At 38.1% G+C, this 16,168-nt stretch overlaps 1 protein-coding gene across 1 annotated transcript in view; it reads left to right on the top strand.

Annotated features, from left to right (window-relative positions):
• The window catches only part of SPON1 (spondin 1, extracellular matrix protein), a 205,922-nt gene that overhangs the window by 746 nt on the left and 189,008 nt on the right, over window positions 1–16,168 (top strand). The window contains exon 2 of the mRNA XM_009334496.1: window positions 6,426–6,532. Within this exon, the coding sequence (XP_009332771.1) occupies window positions 6,426–6,532 (107 nt within the window). The remainder of the gene's footprint in view (window positions 1–6,425; window positions 6,533–16,168) is intronic.

Raw genomic sequence — 16,168 nt, 5'->3', positions numbered from 1 at the left:
CTAATTGTTCTTGCCCCGAAATATGAATGTTAATATAATGAGTTAGCATATGGGCAAACAGTGATGCAGCACGCTGCCAACTTCCCACATTTTCCACTTGTGTTTATCCCACCCCCCTTTTTTTTCTGGGGAAATGAACAGATGGTTCAAACAGGAAAGAGGCAGAGACGGTGCTAATGACCGCTGTAAATAAGAGATGGAGGCATTCGTTCTCCGCTGAGCATTTCACATACAATCCTTGAAATTAACTTCCAAAGCACATTTCGGCATATTTTTCTAATTAATAGGCAAAAGCAGTTTTTGGTCACTTTTCCTGCCTCACCATATAATGCCTTTGGAAACAAACCTTCTTGGAGTATACTGTTAACTTTGTATTTTAAAAGCACTTTGAAAAGAATTTGGGTGGGTTTAGGTACTAATGTACTTTATAGGCATCACTTTGGAAAACAAATTTTGAGAGTTTCTTCTAAGTGTTTCTCCTGACCTTCCTTAGATTCAGTGTAAAGAGCGATGTTTTCCCATTGCATGAACATGGGAACCTTAGTATAGGTGGGGAGAAAAAAGCCTGCACGTAGCATAACCATCATGCTGTCTTAAAGGTTGAAAAATGCATCTGCAGCAGTGATTAACCTGTTTTGAGCATCAGCCTATAACTTTGCATGATTTTTGATTAATTTTTTTCTCAAGAATTGATTTATTTTAATGTGGTGTGAGGAAGTGCACATTTCCCACAAACTGGTTAACTGTTCCAGACATTAGGATTAGTACCTTGAGTCTGAAAGATTTCATGTTGCATGTCAGTTTGATACGTCTACTAAACAGGATAAAGATAAGTGTCAAGTTCTTTGGCAGTGACAAATGTGAATGTTCTAAAAAAGTTTTGGAAATCACTTCTGTAAAAACATTATTGGATATTTTCAGTCATCTACTAAAGAAGTTTCTACTGCATGGAAATGTTGGGGGAAAGGAACTCCCAGAAGCATTAGCAGAACTAATTTTCTGGAGATATTAGGTCTTGGCATTAAGAACTCAATAGAAACACATTAGTATATTGTAGCTTCTAGGAAGTGAGAAAATTACAGCTAATAGTAAAAAGTTAAAATGTAGATCAAAATATGTGCCCAAGTTTTTGATATTTAAGATTGAAGTATTCAGGTGGCACATCAGCTTATCTAGATAGTCCTTTAAGGACACTTTCTGAATGGTGGGAAGAACATAAGTAAATGTTACCGTAACATATACATTATCTATGGCAATAGTTAAAACTAACAGCATTACAGAAAGAGCTCATTTTCAAAGGAAATTCTGCAGTACAGCTGGAACTTTATTACTGTTTTAAACAAAGGGTAGAAAATCCAACTCATGATAAAAAAAATGCGGGATTATGGCAGGTCTGTGGGATTTTTTTATCTGTAAATTACTAGATGTACAACACTGGAGAAGATTGGCTCCAACGCAACGGAGGTTGTGCAAAATGTGCCTGTTTCCTATGGCCCCTGTTTGATTTTAATGCAGTCTGGATCCTTGGCACATACCCTAGTGGGCTCCTAGGTATAAATAGTGGAATAAACTAGTGGAATAAACTAGTATTTCTTCAAGGTGGATAACACAGGAATTAACTGGGCATACAAATGCCATACTCCACCAAATTGATGGTGCAGAGGCATCCATTTATGTTCATGATTCTCTCGATCGTTGGTTGACGTGACACCCACGTAAGACCCTCAAGCTGCAATGACTGGAGGAAACCTCGCAGCACTCTTGCAGTGTGGGAATCAGAAGACCACAATTCACAGCTGCCATTTGTCTTTGGGAAAATTTGTATGGCTCTCCCGCAGTTACTCACCTTTAGATCAACCAGGATCTATTTGCCCAGAGCGGGAAATCCTGGGTGGATCTGTGTGTATGAAAGCCTTGGTTTTCCACCTCTCTGGAGCTGTGATAGAGGAAAATGGCCCTGAGCACTGAATAACCTCTTTGAATGGATATGCACCTCCTTTGGTTTGCAAACACCGGCAGCAGTAAACAAGGACACTTTCTCCTGTTTCAGACAATTAAAAATGAGGTAGCAGCAAGGCTGAGGAGCCATTCTCCTTTCCTTCCTAATGTCTAACAAAGCAACAATGGCTATGGGCTTCATGGTGTCCCACGGGGCAGGTGACATGACTGATTTCTAACATCTTATTTGGGACTCTTGATGCTGTAACCTGCAAGTGGCCTTCACCTGCCTGATCATTCAGGCTGCGATATTGTTGCCTCTCCCCTTGTGGAGCAGGCAGCCAAATGCATGTGGTGGGCAGGTCTTCCCATAGTACCAGGTTTGTGGGCACGCCACCCTGGGGCTGAGGTCCTCTCCTACCTGCTGGTTAACTTAGACCTTGATGTAGCTGCTCTTGCTTCCACTGAAGGTCAAAGTTCCCATTGCATTCAAAGGGCACAAATGAGCCTGAAGTTTAGATGGTGTTACAGGATAATGATCCTTGAAAGTACTCAGTCCTAGCTTTATTGATCTGTAGAGTTAGATTAATGATTGCATGAGATTTCCAAGAAAAATTGGGTGTTTCATCCTACTTAAAATTATAAATGAAATTGCTTCTAAAAAAGGCAGTAGTATGTCCATTTCACGTGCTAACATGCAGTGTACATAGTTTCCTCCATAATTTTCTGAAATTGTTATTCTGATGAAGAAAATGAGGATTTGACTAGTATAGTCCTTAGATATACCTTCTATGTAGGTGCTGTTTCTGTTTTTAATGGAATTTCCACTTGTAGGTCTGTTCACCTTCTCAGTTTTCAAGGACAAGCTCAGTTAACGTTACACACTCCATTGCATTAGTTTGAGAACTTCTAAGGAACGTTGAATCTTTTTCTTTCCATTTCTTTCTTCCCTCCAACATGTAAATGCTCTTTTCTATACTTTACAAATAAACCCTTATTCTGTAAATATTTTAGTGATTCTCATGTTTCACAAATTATGGATAAAAGTAGATATTAAAAGCGTATTGGTTGGTACTTGTGCAATGTACAACACAGGATGTGCTGTAGCGTAGGATGTGGAAAGTCAGATTTCCTGCCTGAAACCAAAGGAGCAATTGCTTTGATCACCCCACCTTTAGCTGGGAACACTGGGGAAAGAGGAGTGTGTTGAAGGTGTGTGCCAAAGTGCAACTTGTGAGGTAATTAGAGATTTGCCAGAGGGGATGGAAACAGACAAAAGTAACTGTTGATGTAATCTTCCTTTTAAAGTAAAATCCTTAACTTTGAGACTTGCACTGAGATTTAACTGATTGTTTCAGGAGGTTCATATTGTTCAGTGAACGTTAATTAATGTGAACACAGTGTGAGCAATACTTAGCTGTTCTTTAAAATGGCAGTTTAGCCCAAAAGGAGAGCTCTCAACTCTTATGCAACAAGGAGCCGCTATCTCTTGTGGAAACCAGATGTAGTCTGACAGCTTCCCACTGCTGCCTGTGCAACGCAAGCCTCCTTCTTCTGTGCTGAAACAATCGGTCCAGAGCCAGCGACTACAGAACCATCACCATAACAAGGCTCTGTATTTAGGAGTGCTTCAAATAAAGCCTTGCACTGCAATGTTATCTTAGCACACTGGATAGTTCCGAGAACTGACAGAAGTCTTTTCAGCTCAGATGTTAGCGTTTGTTCTGGCCTAGCTCAGGGATGACCAAAACGCACATTCATCTTGGTACCCTTAAGCTGAGGTTGCATGGACACTTAAATCTCACCAGTCCACTCTGCTCCTGCGGGTCATCGCCCTCCCGGCCCCTCACATGTATCCGGGTGTCCCCACCACCGGCAGAAGTGCTCCTGGGGCTGCACAGTGCGGCCACTCGGGGATTGGACCCAGCTGAACTCTCCAGTTGGCGTTTTTTGTTTTGTTTTACTTTTCAGCTGGATGTGTTCCCTAGTTCGGCTGACAGCACAGCTGCCTGGATGCGGCTGCTGTACGAGCAGTGCGGGGTGGGGGAGGGCAGGATCACTCATGTCGGAGGAAGCATGGATTTATTCTGGGTTAAAATGACTGTGCAACCACAGCACGAGTATTGCTAGCCCCAGGCATTCAAAAAACTATGAGTCAGGCTTTGGAATTATCTTCCTTTTTTTTCTTTTTTTTTTCTTTCTTTTTTTTTTTTCCTCTGATGGCTTTTGTAGCATTTCAGATGTCCTCTATTTTATAGGTAGGTGTTTTGTTTAGAATTTTGAAAACTGTTTGGTTTGATCTGTAAATTTATGAGGAAAATGATGAAAACTGTTGAGTCAATTCACAGCTGGATTCTCTGTTTGCTTGCATAAGTACTTAAGTATTTCTGGTGTAACCTTTTACTCATAGTGATTCAGACTTTTGAATTACATATAATATATGGAAAAAATTGTTGCATGTAAAAGACCTTTACGGCAATTAGTTCTACGAATCAGTGATCAAGCAAGTATAATGCATTCATCCTTGTTGAGTTCAGCAGTGTGCTGTTCTCAATTACTGCAACTGAGAGGCTGGCTGTGGATTTGCATTTAGATAGAGCTGCAAAATTTTGCAAAATCGGGCTAATAGTAATTATTGGGCAGATAATGAATTAATGAATTGGAACAATACTTAGAAATGTAATCAGAAATTTTAATGCTATTATGCTACTGCTCAGTTCCTGTATACAAAATGTGAAAGTTTCTTTCTCCTCAAAAATTATGAGGTTTAACCTCATAATAAGGTTCCATGGAATGAAAAGTATGCTGAAAATCTTGAGAGTTGGGGGGCTTCCTATTATGCCCATCGCTACTCTAGATTTGTACAGGTGTTTGCAGGTGTACAGGTCTAAACATGTCACTTGCATTTCAGTTTTCAACCTTTTGTGTATCTCTCCAATCTTCCTTTTTTCACATATAGTCAGAAAAGTTATGTAGTGGTACAAACATTGTGGTTTTTAGACCCCAATATAGCTGCGCAATACTAGAAATCTTCAAATAGCCTATTTCGTATTTTTCCACTATTGAATTTCTAGATCAAAGAGCTCTTTATATGTTCCAAATAAACTCTTGGACATATTCTGAAATCCATATCTTTTAAGGGCAATCTGTCATTTTTAGTAATGTGTTTCAACCCCTCACAGCCTGTTTGTGTGAGATGAAGTCTATTGTGAATACTCTTCTATGAAACAGCATTGGTAGTTGCAGTTTGCTCATGAAAACTCTGGGTGGTCTTCAGTTTTTATTGTGCCAGTCAGGGTTTGAGAGTGTGACAATGGTGTCCTACAAGCAACGCTGTCTGCATTATGCTTAAAGTAAAAGCTACTTAAAGGTATTAGTAGTCCAGTTTTCTGTCTCTTTTCCTTTAATTCAAAAAGATTTTTTTCCCTAAAATTTACCTCTGTTTCAGAAAAGGATTCCTATAAGGTGTTGAAAAGGATTCAGTAATTTTAAAATTGCCCCAAAAGTCCTGCCTCAAAGCTCTGCCTCATTCCATCTTTCTGACAGTGTTCAAAAGAGCCACAACTGACATAACTCAAGTGTTGCTGGGTGGTGCTTAGGTACTGATGATGGCAAATAGAAAAATCATAAAAAGGTATCTTGCACCAGCAGAAAATGAGGGATGTAATCCTGATGCTGAGCGTGGTAAAATCAGATTAGTCAGCGTTACGTTATTTATTCTCTGCTGGTGGATCCAATGATGCCTTCCCGGTCAGGACTGGTGTGTGAAGAAGGGTGTTTTGCTGATACGTAGGATGCTTCGGCAATCGGAGCCGGCAATACAGTCTTTAGAGGTCAGCTTTAGCCATGAGTTTAACTTCGTGTCCTGTTCTGCCCTGAGCTTAAGGGAGAGGAAGGATAATTCTAGAGCGACCATCTCCATCAGCTGGAGTACTGTGTTGAGTGTAGCTGAGCTGGAGCAGACAATGTGGTCATCTTGCTTTACAGTTAAAGAACCTTTCTGTGTACTAAAATGCCTAGATCCTTGTCTATGCTCAGAGCAGGACAAAAGCTGAAGCCAAATATTCAGGAGATGTTCCCTTACATTTTTTAAAAAAATAAAAAACAACACAAAAAACCCAAAGGAAAAAAACCAAACACGTGTGTCCCTGCCCCAAACCCACCACCACCAACAACAAAATAACCCTCCCGTAGATCTGAGCAGATTACCAATCTGCTTTAAAAAAAAAAAAAAAAAAAAGTTGTGTGTGGGGAAAAAAAAAGTTGCGGTATGGCACATCATGCCAGTGTTTTTCAGTTTATTTGGAAACTTGGACTGAACACTTTTGTATTCTGGCTGGCTCTGCTCCATGTTGTTGGTGCTCTTGCTTTTGTTAATACCAACTTAAAACACACACCTTTCAAGTTGAACTGTGAAATGATATGCAAGTGGCTGATTTCACAATTAATATTATATTTTCATTATTTCTCTGTTTATTATATCTCAGTGACACTTTCTGCTGCCACTCCTGCTTACTTTCGAGGATTCACATTGATTGCTCTCAAGGAAGGAAAAGAAGGTGACAAAGAAGACGACCATGCAGGAACTTTTCAGGTGAGAGAACTTTCCCTGATGTGTACCTCTAGGAGTCTTCCTTACCGTATGCTTGGCTCAAAGGGAGATGTTATTTGCACAGCAGAATGCAGATTATGCTTAAGTAAGCATAAATATTTGTGGATGTTGACATCATAGCACATTTTATATTCCATGTAACCTCTTCAAGAGGTCAAGACTTTTGTACCTTCAGTTCAGCTCGCCTTCCCACATTATTACAGTTAAACACGAGCATCAGTTATTTGGACTAGAGCCTAGGGCACCTGAATTTGTTATCCAAAGTGAATATGAAAATTGTTTTATTCACATTTTGCTTTTTGTATTTCTTTGCCTAGATATTTTTGTCCATTCAGATGCAGATTATGCCTCTGAGGAGTGTTTGTCACAGTTGTAATGACTGTTTTATCAGTCATAAATTAGATTCCGCTGTTTTATTGATGCTCAGTAGTACTTTACTTTAACGAACACATTCAGTGGGATGAAAAGTTGTTTGTCATTATTAAAAGGATCGGAATCCAGAGCGATGATTCACAAAATAGTATTTCTAGCTATTTCAAGACCACATTGCATGAAAAGAGTTCCGGAAATTGAGAATACACATCATATTTATGAAAGCAGGTAGAAATTATGTAGGTTTGTTGTTTGTTGATTCTCAGATGAGGTATTGTTTGCTATTTGACTTTCCAAATGTAGAAATATTGTTGAATGATATTGCTTACATGGGTAATAATATTGATAGTAATTTTAATAATGATTTATAGATAGAAGATTTTACTTGCCTCAAAGAAGCATTTCTATGTTTTCAAGGGAAATACTCAAAGGTTCTAATTTTGGTGATCTACAAGGAGACAGAAATCAACCTTATCCTAGCATCTCTTCTTGAAGCATCTTCTGGTTTTTGTATACAGCAAATATGATGTGCAAACTCAATCAGTATTTGCCCTGTTTTCCTATTGAGTTTGCCTAGAGGCCTCTTTCTGGTTTTCACATGTTTTGTAAGAAAATCTAGAATAAGCGAGAATTTAATTGATGTTGGAATAACTCCATCTTCCTTAAAATGAAACAATTTCCTAATATTATTTGGGAGAAACCTGTTTAATATGGACAGTTTAAAAAAAAAAAAAACCAAAACCCAACTAGCATTAAACATCAGCTAACGTTAAGAAGTAGAACTGGCAGCGCTTCATCTATTTTAAAAGAAACTTGTCACCATTCATTTCTGTATTTCAGTTGTTAATGTCTATAGCTGTGGCTAATGGGAAAGACTTGGCCTGAGTTTTGCCTTTATGGCCAGGCATATGTCTAACTCATGATGTAGTGAGAAACTCACTAAGCTTTGCTGAAGTGCAGAGGAATTTTGAAGTCAGCAGAGTGGGATGCAAATGGAAATTCTATATAGATCAAAAAAAAGCCCAATGGATCTCAGTGGAGGAAGGATTGTTTAATTAGCTTTATTGTATGGATTGCAATCTGAAATCAGTATTCTAATTGGCAGATGAGAGTTTCAAATTTTATGCATAACTAAGTTTGTATTTCTGTGGCACGAACAGTACTCATTGTGCTCATCCTGCATTAGCACAATTAACTGAATTTCATTCAGATAGTGTCTTCCAGTTCTGCCTGTGTTGATACAGATTTAAGATTCTTATTTAAGTATCCAATGAATGCTTACAGTGATAAATACCGATGTCTCTTGTATCATGGCTAGGTGCTAGTAACTAGAAGAGAAAAAAAGTTCAGTTCAAAGGTTTGCACTGTGTTTTTATTATAATGGGAAGATCCTAATGGTGCCTAAACAGCTGTGCAGAGTAAGAAAAAACTGTGTGTACAATAACTTGCATGCCACTCGCAGTTATGTATTTCCTTGCTCAGATGGAGAATATGTTATTCAATGAATTACCTCGTGGAACAGAACTTAGTGAAAATTCCTTAATAGTGGCAAGAGACTAAATGCTACTTCTGGACTACTGGCATAAGCCTCTGCCTCCATGAGGAGACGTATTTACTGTTCAAGTAATAGTCAAAACAAAGCACATGAATGCACTGCATGAAGCAAAGTGTTTCATTCATATTAGCAAGACTTTGCAGTGTAACCAGGATAGAAAGAAATGAAAGTCGATCAAATAAGACGTGCTTTCCACCCATGCCTCAGAGACTGTAAACCACCGTATTTTCAAGCCTTTGAGCGCCACTTTCAAATCATGAAGTATGGGTTGCAATGTATTTCATGGGGAAAACCTGAATCCACACTATACTCGGGTCAAGATCCCATTGGGGCTGTGGCTTCTGTTTTGCACAGCTATTGAGTGTTCAACAGGTGTAATGCTTCGAAGTGCTGTAGAGGGACATGTGCTGGAGTAGCAAGGTGTTAAATAAGGACTAACATCTCAGTGACTGATACGGACATGGTACACTCAGGCTGGAAAAACACTGTTTTCAGTGGTCACAGTCATGCTGCAGCAGGTTGAGTGCTGCAGCCCATTGCAAAGGATGAATGTGCAGTAAGCATCTACCATGAGTTCACCCTGCAGGGGCTTTGCTCTGCCTTTTACAACCTCCTCATGGCTCATTTACTCATTTACCGTCAGCAGGTACAGTCAATCTTCATTAATCATTAAGCTGCAGGGTCTTGATCCTATAAATAGCACAGCTGTTAAAATTCTTGGTCGGACACTTATTTTTTTCTGTACTTTTTTTGGTTACCCTTTATACTTGCCATGGAGTAGAGACCTTTAGAGAAGTGTAGTTTGGACTCCATCATTCTAAATCTGTTTTACTCTGAGAAAATTGAGACTTTTAAATCTGATTTTACTGTTGTTTGTTTATTTAATGCAGCCAAACTTCTTTTTCTTTGTCCTTGTAGCACACCCAGGGCACAATTTGGCTTTCAAATAAACAAATCGCATTGTCTCCCAAAAACATGCAAACATATGTTAAATAGTTAAATTAAATGTGGCTGGGGAACTGGAGGTGCCAAATTTAGTCATAGAAGTTTGGGGATATAATAATATGGGGATATATAAAATACAATAATACTTATGCCAGTGGTAATTGCACAACTTGGGGGTGCAGTGCAACACTGAAAGCTTTGGATATCATGTCCCATTGGCCTCTTAACACAAGCCATTCCCAACTGTTGTCATGCAGACTGCTGATCTTTCTCTTTTGTAATGTTTAGCAACAGTCTGCAAATTGTTTGAAGGCAAATTATACTCGAGGGCAACAATCAAGCACTGATTGACTTTAGAACAGTATCTGTACAGGCCATTTTAATCAACATATGTATGCAATGTAACAGATTTAGTCTGGTAAATAATGTAGAATAATAGAAATTTAGTGCTGAACCTCATCTCATCTATCTTTGTCATTCTCTGCGGAAGAATAAATATTCTAAGAAAAATCTTGGTGGATGTTTTCTGAATCTGTTCTGAAGAAATGTTCAACAACAACAAAAAATTCGTCTCTCCAGGTGGCCTGTTCAAACGCTTCAATATATTACATTTTATAGGAAATTTAAGGAAAACTTTATAGAGCTTTTACTAATATCTAAACTCAGTTTTCACTAATAGTGGTTAAATTGCTCTTTTATCAGATTTTCTTCCTGAATTAAGAACTTTCTTGATATCTTATGAGACAGTTATTCTGAAATTTCCCTTGTTCTCTCTCCAGTTCCACACACTCCCTACCTGTTTCTTATTAAAATTTTCATATTTTCATTGTAGGGCATCTTTTTTTCAATTTTGCCGGTCAAATTGAGAGTTCAGTCTTATTTATATTCCCCAGAATTGTACACAACAGTCAATCTGGGCCCTCAGCATAAAATCATATAGAATCTAGATACAATAATCCTTCGGAGTGTCGTAATTGCTTCCCTTGTCTTCATGCAGAATCCTCTAAGTGTGTGCAACTTGACTTTATTGCAGGAGCATCTCAGTATTGTACAGGAGGTCCGCAATAAAGTCCTAAATTTTTTCCTGCATGTATTGCTGCCTACGTTGTGATTCCTCTTTTTCTGTCTGTGCATTTTATTCCTTCTAAGTGTACAGCTTTGTTCAATTTACCAAGAAAGTTCTGAACTACAATCCTACCCTTCAAAGTGCTCACCATTCTTCCAAAAATTGGTGCTATCTGTGGATTTTATAAATACATACTTGACAGTTAAATAGTCAATATAAAATATTGTGTGCAAATGTGACCTGCTTTTCTCATGTTCAGTGATAAACTGAGTCGTAAAGACTCAAAATTAGACACTTCTCTGTATTGTTTTGGCATAACCAGTTGTTAGATTCTTATGTTATGTCCTCTATTTTTGTGATAGTTTAGTGTGAAATGCATTCATCATAGTAGTGTTCCTGGAGGTGTCCTTTTGACTTTCTTTGCTCTAGAGTGAACAAAGAAATTCTTAGTTTAGGTCACTGAATATAATGACTAATCAGTGCAAAACCAGTGTAAGAACATAAGCAGGCACGCCAGTAACAAGAGTGAAAGTTTCATTAAAAGTATGGCATTTATAAAAGCTGGGGACGTGTGCTGAAGAAGAAAACATTTCAGGAAAATTGGAGTAGTAGTGAGATAAGTAAGGTAAGTGGTCCTTTTATTCTAAGTCTTCCTTCTCCAGGTTTACCCTGAAACAATAGCCCCAAACATTGCCTTTTTTTTCGAAGACATGACTGGTGACCATTTCTTTTGATGCTGTTTAGCTGACTGATGTGCTTACCAAAGCTTTTAGATTAAAAGGTATTTTTATAAGCTCTTAGAAAAGCAGTTCCTCAATTGCTGTATTCCAGCATTTTATAGGAATCTTACATCTTCTTAAGCAGTTGATATACTGCATTTTGAAAGAAGCAGCCTTAAAGGGCTTTTAGCCATGTCTCACGATTTATTAGTTCTTGTATTTATAAACAGTTTGTTTAATTTTTTTAATTAATGACTGCAATTATTTATTAAGCTTTTTATGTTAAAAATTAAGCCATGCTTATGTGATCTTGATGTTGCACTCAACTTGTATGGGTTTTTTTTTAAGCTCGTATGCCAATATAAGCACATCAGCCTACTTAGTAAATGGCTTATTCTGGGATGTATGAAATGATGTAGTTTTGTTTAACAGGTGTTCAGAACTTTCAAGTATTTTGCTCATGTTTGCATTCTCTACATTTCCTTTCCCAGCATCTTATCACTGAAACTGAGTCTGTCATGTTACTGCTTATAAGCATATGAAAGTAATGCATTTTTACTCTGATTTGATGTGAAATGTTCAATCACCAATGGTTTGCAAATCAAGGGAGATGAGTTTCCAGCTCATAGTGAAACCATATAGTTTAGGTTTCTTAGTAAAACTTCCTCCCACTAGCGAATGAAAACAATGTTCCTACCTAATGAAAATTTCAAATTTAAAAAATTCTTCAGGATTTTCATGAAGGAGGGCTGAGATGCCACTAGTAGGAAACATAATCCTCAAGTGACATATGATGGGGGGGGGGGGGGGGAGAAAAAAAAATGGACACTAAATATTTACCTGTGGCTTTAAACCTAGTTATTATGTGGCCATGACTTTATATACCTACTTTATATTTATCAAACAGAAAAGGAATACAAAGCTGTCTACACTGGTTTCAAAGAGAGACAGATACTGTATCCCTAAAAAGGGCGGGAATGCAGTTGCATCCAAACCCCTAAATGAAAATTCTCTTTCTGAAGTATTGATCAGCAGTTCTACTATCGGCAGGAGAGAAATCAATGTGAAATAGCTGTACACAGATATTAAATTAATGATCCAAAGCTATAATTACAGGAGTATGTTAAATATGAAAGAATCGGAATACACCAGGTATATGATTTGGAGACTGAGAAGGTAGAGATTAATTCTGAGTCTATAAAATCTAAGTCTCCTGGTCTTTCGCATTTGCAAGAGAATTCCTGAATTTTCTTTCTATAAGAATCATTGCATATGTTATTCTAGACAGAAAAAAGAAATAATTTCATAACGGTAAAACAAGCTCTAGTTCGCCTTTCCTGTAGGGTGGAATTGATTGTCTTTGATGTAAACTTTCACACGTTTTTCTAGAACTCTCTGAGTTCCATATCATCATACTCAGGGATTAAATATGAGCTTAAAAAAAAAGAAATGAGGTACCTGCCACAGCCAGTTCTAGCATTGATTGGAAAATATGAACACTCAGAATGAGATTAAATACAAAAAATCTCCAGTACAGTGGAGAAACCTTAACCTGAACCACTTATTGGCAAGGTTTTGGTTAAAAATTGTCTGAGGAGATAGTTATGTCTTGCTTCAGACAGTAAAAGATAATAACTTAAAATGAGAGTGATGAGCACCAGGAACTTGCAGAAGAGAAACAGCTCTGTGATAGTGATTATATGCTACTGATGAGGCTGTAGAAAAAGCAAACTAGATTCTGACCACGTAGGGGTCTTTGCACCCTTCCTTTACATTTATTTTGCTTGTTCTGGTTTGGGATTTTGTTATGAATGAGGCAAACATTTTTATATTGTAACATTTTCCACTTTTTGCATATACTAAATGTTGGCTTATTATACCTTGGGAACTCCCTCAACTCACTGTATACGTGAGTTTTAGAATTAATTATTGAAACCATAAAATTGCATAGCCAAAATCGGAAAATACAAGAAATTTCTGAATACTGCTTTGTTATGTATTTTATTATAGTGGGTCTTTGAAGTACTAGCTAACACACATTTACGAAGAGGAAATAAATATTAAATTGTACTTCCTTGCAATGTAACTTAGTTCACTACTGAATGAAAATGGGTTTCAGTTTCTTAGCCTGGGCTCTTACTTCTGTTGACAACTTGCTTATCTCAACTCTGTGAGTTTTCATGTAGCTTCCTGGTTCATGTAATAGGGATAAGAAGCTTTCTGTGAAAGCCCTCTGGGTTTTATGTGACCCAGACTCTTCCACCATGGATGCTGGGAGGATGAGTCAACAGGTACAAGCTGAAACAAGGCAGGGTAAGACCAGATACAAGGAAGAACTTTTTCTCTATGAGGACAGTCAGGCAGTGGGAGAGATTGCCCCTAGAAGAGTGTGCAGTCTCCACTCTTGGATGTTTTGAAGACTTGCTTGGATACAAGTATTTGTATTTCTAGTAATGTATTTTGATAATTGGAGTTATGAACAGATGCCAACACATACAGCACTACCCAGTCTCTAGTACATACGTGGTCCAGTCCAGTTACACTCAGTCTGTAGTTTGACACATGTACAAACTTCCTTTTACATGGGTATTTGAATAAATCTGAACAAGTTCATAACCGTTGATTTCATATCGAAAAAATTGCCTGTATTTACCTTTGTGCTAAATATTCATACTCTGAGCACTCGAACCAGAGACCTCTTAGCCCCAGCCTCCATTTAACAGGGCATACTCACGCTGATGGGAGATTGATTGTGTAAACCTGACTTCCTCTCAGCCAGCTTATTTCTAAATATGCTGGCGTACCTTTTGTGAGGGTTTTCTTGCGATGTCACTACCATCACTCTTAAAATTTTAAATTCTTTTTAATTTTTTAATTTATTTGGCTTTAGTTTATCTTCTGCTTTTTTTTTTTTTATTATTTTATTTCTTCACCCTTTTCCTGTTTCTCTGCTTGGCTATGGAAAAGATCATCTAGCTTCTGGCCATGTAGTTTTTAGTCCTCTTTCTTTGTTTAATCTAATCTTATTTATTCTCTTTTCTTTATATCTCATTTTTTCTTTTTCTTTTTTTTTTTTTGTCTGCTGTGGAAATGTTCATTCTTGAGAATAACTTCAAATGATGATTGTGTCACGGTAACAGCTTATGTTTTTTGGAAAGAGTTATGCCTAAACAAATATTTTATTTGTTGATGTTTCAAGTTCTGCTTTAAAACAAAACAAAACAAAAAACAACCACCAAAAAACAAACCCCAAACAAACAAAAAATGTAAAAAACCCCAAACCAGGAAGCATGCCTCTTGAGAAATGTTAGCTAAAAGTCCAGACACCTTTTCAGATCCAAGGCTTATCAGAGTCAGGTTATCTCAAGTTTAACTTCTGCCCTGCCTTGCAGTCTGCCAATGCATGCAGCCTACCTCTGCAGTGCCAGACTATATCATGGTAAGATAACAGAATTGCCTAATTAAATCTGTTAAAAAAGAATATCTACTAGTTTATTCTGTTCCTTGGATTAACACTAAACTGCAAGACTTTCTGGTTCAAAGAGGCTCATTAGAGAATTGTTTCCTAGAATTTGGCACTGACACTTAACAAATCAGCTCCACTCTGTGGGAAGAAGTAAAGAGAGTAAATGACACTGGCAGCACTATCCCTTTCTGCCTTGGAGACTCCAGTCTGCTCTTCAGACACGTCAGCACTGGGAGTCCCCTTCTGTGCCTTTTGGGACTTAGGACCGTTTTACGCCTCACAAGGTTTCTCTGTTCAGGTCCTGCTTCCAGACTTGAGGCCAGTTTTGCATTTGCAATTATTTCGTTCAGAGCCAAAGTCTGGTTCCGGGAGTGCAGATCCCACTAACTCTCTTTTGTCAATCAGTGGAAGCTATATGTTCCTCTCCTGGGCAGCGTTTAAGAGGACATATCCACCTCAGTGACTCCAAAGGAACGTATTTCAAATATCCCTTTTCTCCAGCCCAGGTAATCTACCTAACTCCTTGTTATTCCAGTGTTAGATAGTCTTTTTTGAGATGGCGACTCACCTGGACCAGAAATTTTAGGAAAGACATTTAATCCTCTGGCAACAGCCAGATGCTTTACAGTTACCATAGGGTAACCGTCATGGGTTATAACTCTAGATGTATGTAGGCTCTGGATTCATTGAAATGTCTATTCAGCATCTTTTTCTTCATTCATAATGTTGCCATCAGGCTTTCCTTCCTAGATTTCCTTTTTGTTCTCCTCATTTACCAGCTTCATCTAAGGCACTCATCAATTACTCCAGATTCTTTGTGTCTCTGTTGAGGAAGATCAGCACTCTTATCTCATTAGCTCCTATTATCCTTCTTTAATGCTCCAAGAATTACCTCTGATGTAGTTATTTGCCATTCCACAGCATCAGAAAACCTTCAGTGTGTCAGTTCCAATCAACGGGACCTTATAGCAAGTGTCTCTTCTTTGCACTACCACTTTACATCAGGTTACAAAGTTTTATCAGGTATTCCCTACTGATCTGGACTTCTTCAGCTATCGCTGCCTGTAATCCTAACTATGATAGCTATGGGTTTAGACAACCATGTTACCCCCATGACACAGGGCTTTTAAAAGGAAGGGTTATTCTGGGGAAATGTGCTTATTCTGACACTTCTCTCCAAATAAGCACTGTCAGCTACCAGACTACAATGACTAGACTATAGAAATACAGGATTATGTATGTACTTGAAGGTCTTTTCTCATAATGTGCTTTCTTTTCCCTTCAAGTGATTTGGGGCAGGGGAGGGAGGGGGGAAGGTGTGGGTGAAGGTGATGATAAAAGCTGAGGCTCAACTTGACAGTTTCTCCAGGCTATATGGACTTTGCTGCTGCTTTAAGAAAATCCTGTTGTCAGTCCTCTGGACTTTGAAGGAAGGTACACATATGCCAGTAGGAAGTCTCCCAATTAAATTTAAATGGTCTTCTTTTTTTAATTC

This window comes from Pygoscelis adeliae, unplaced genomic scaffold, assembly GCF_000699105.1.
Source record: "Pygoscelis adeliae isolate BGI_AS28 unplaced genomic scaffold, ASM69910v1 Scaffold171, whole genome shotgun sequence".
Taxonomy (NCBI): Eukaryota; Metazoa; Chordata; class Aves; order Sphenisciformes; family Spheniscidae; genus Pygoscelis; species Pygoscelis adeliae.
This window is presented reverse-complemented; position numbering and strand designations above follow the sequence as displayed.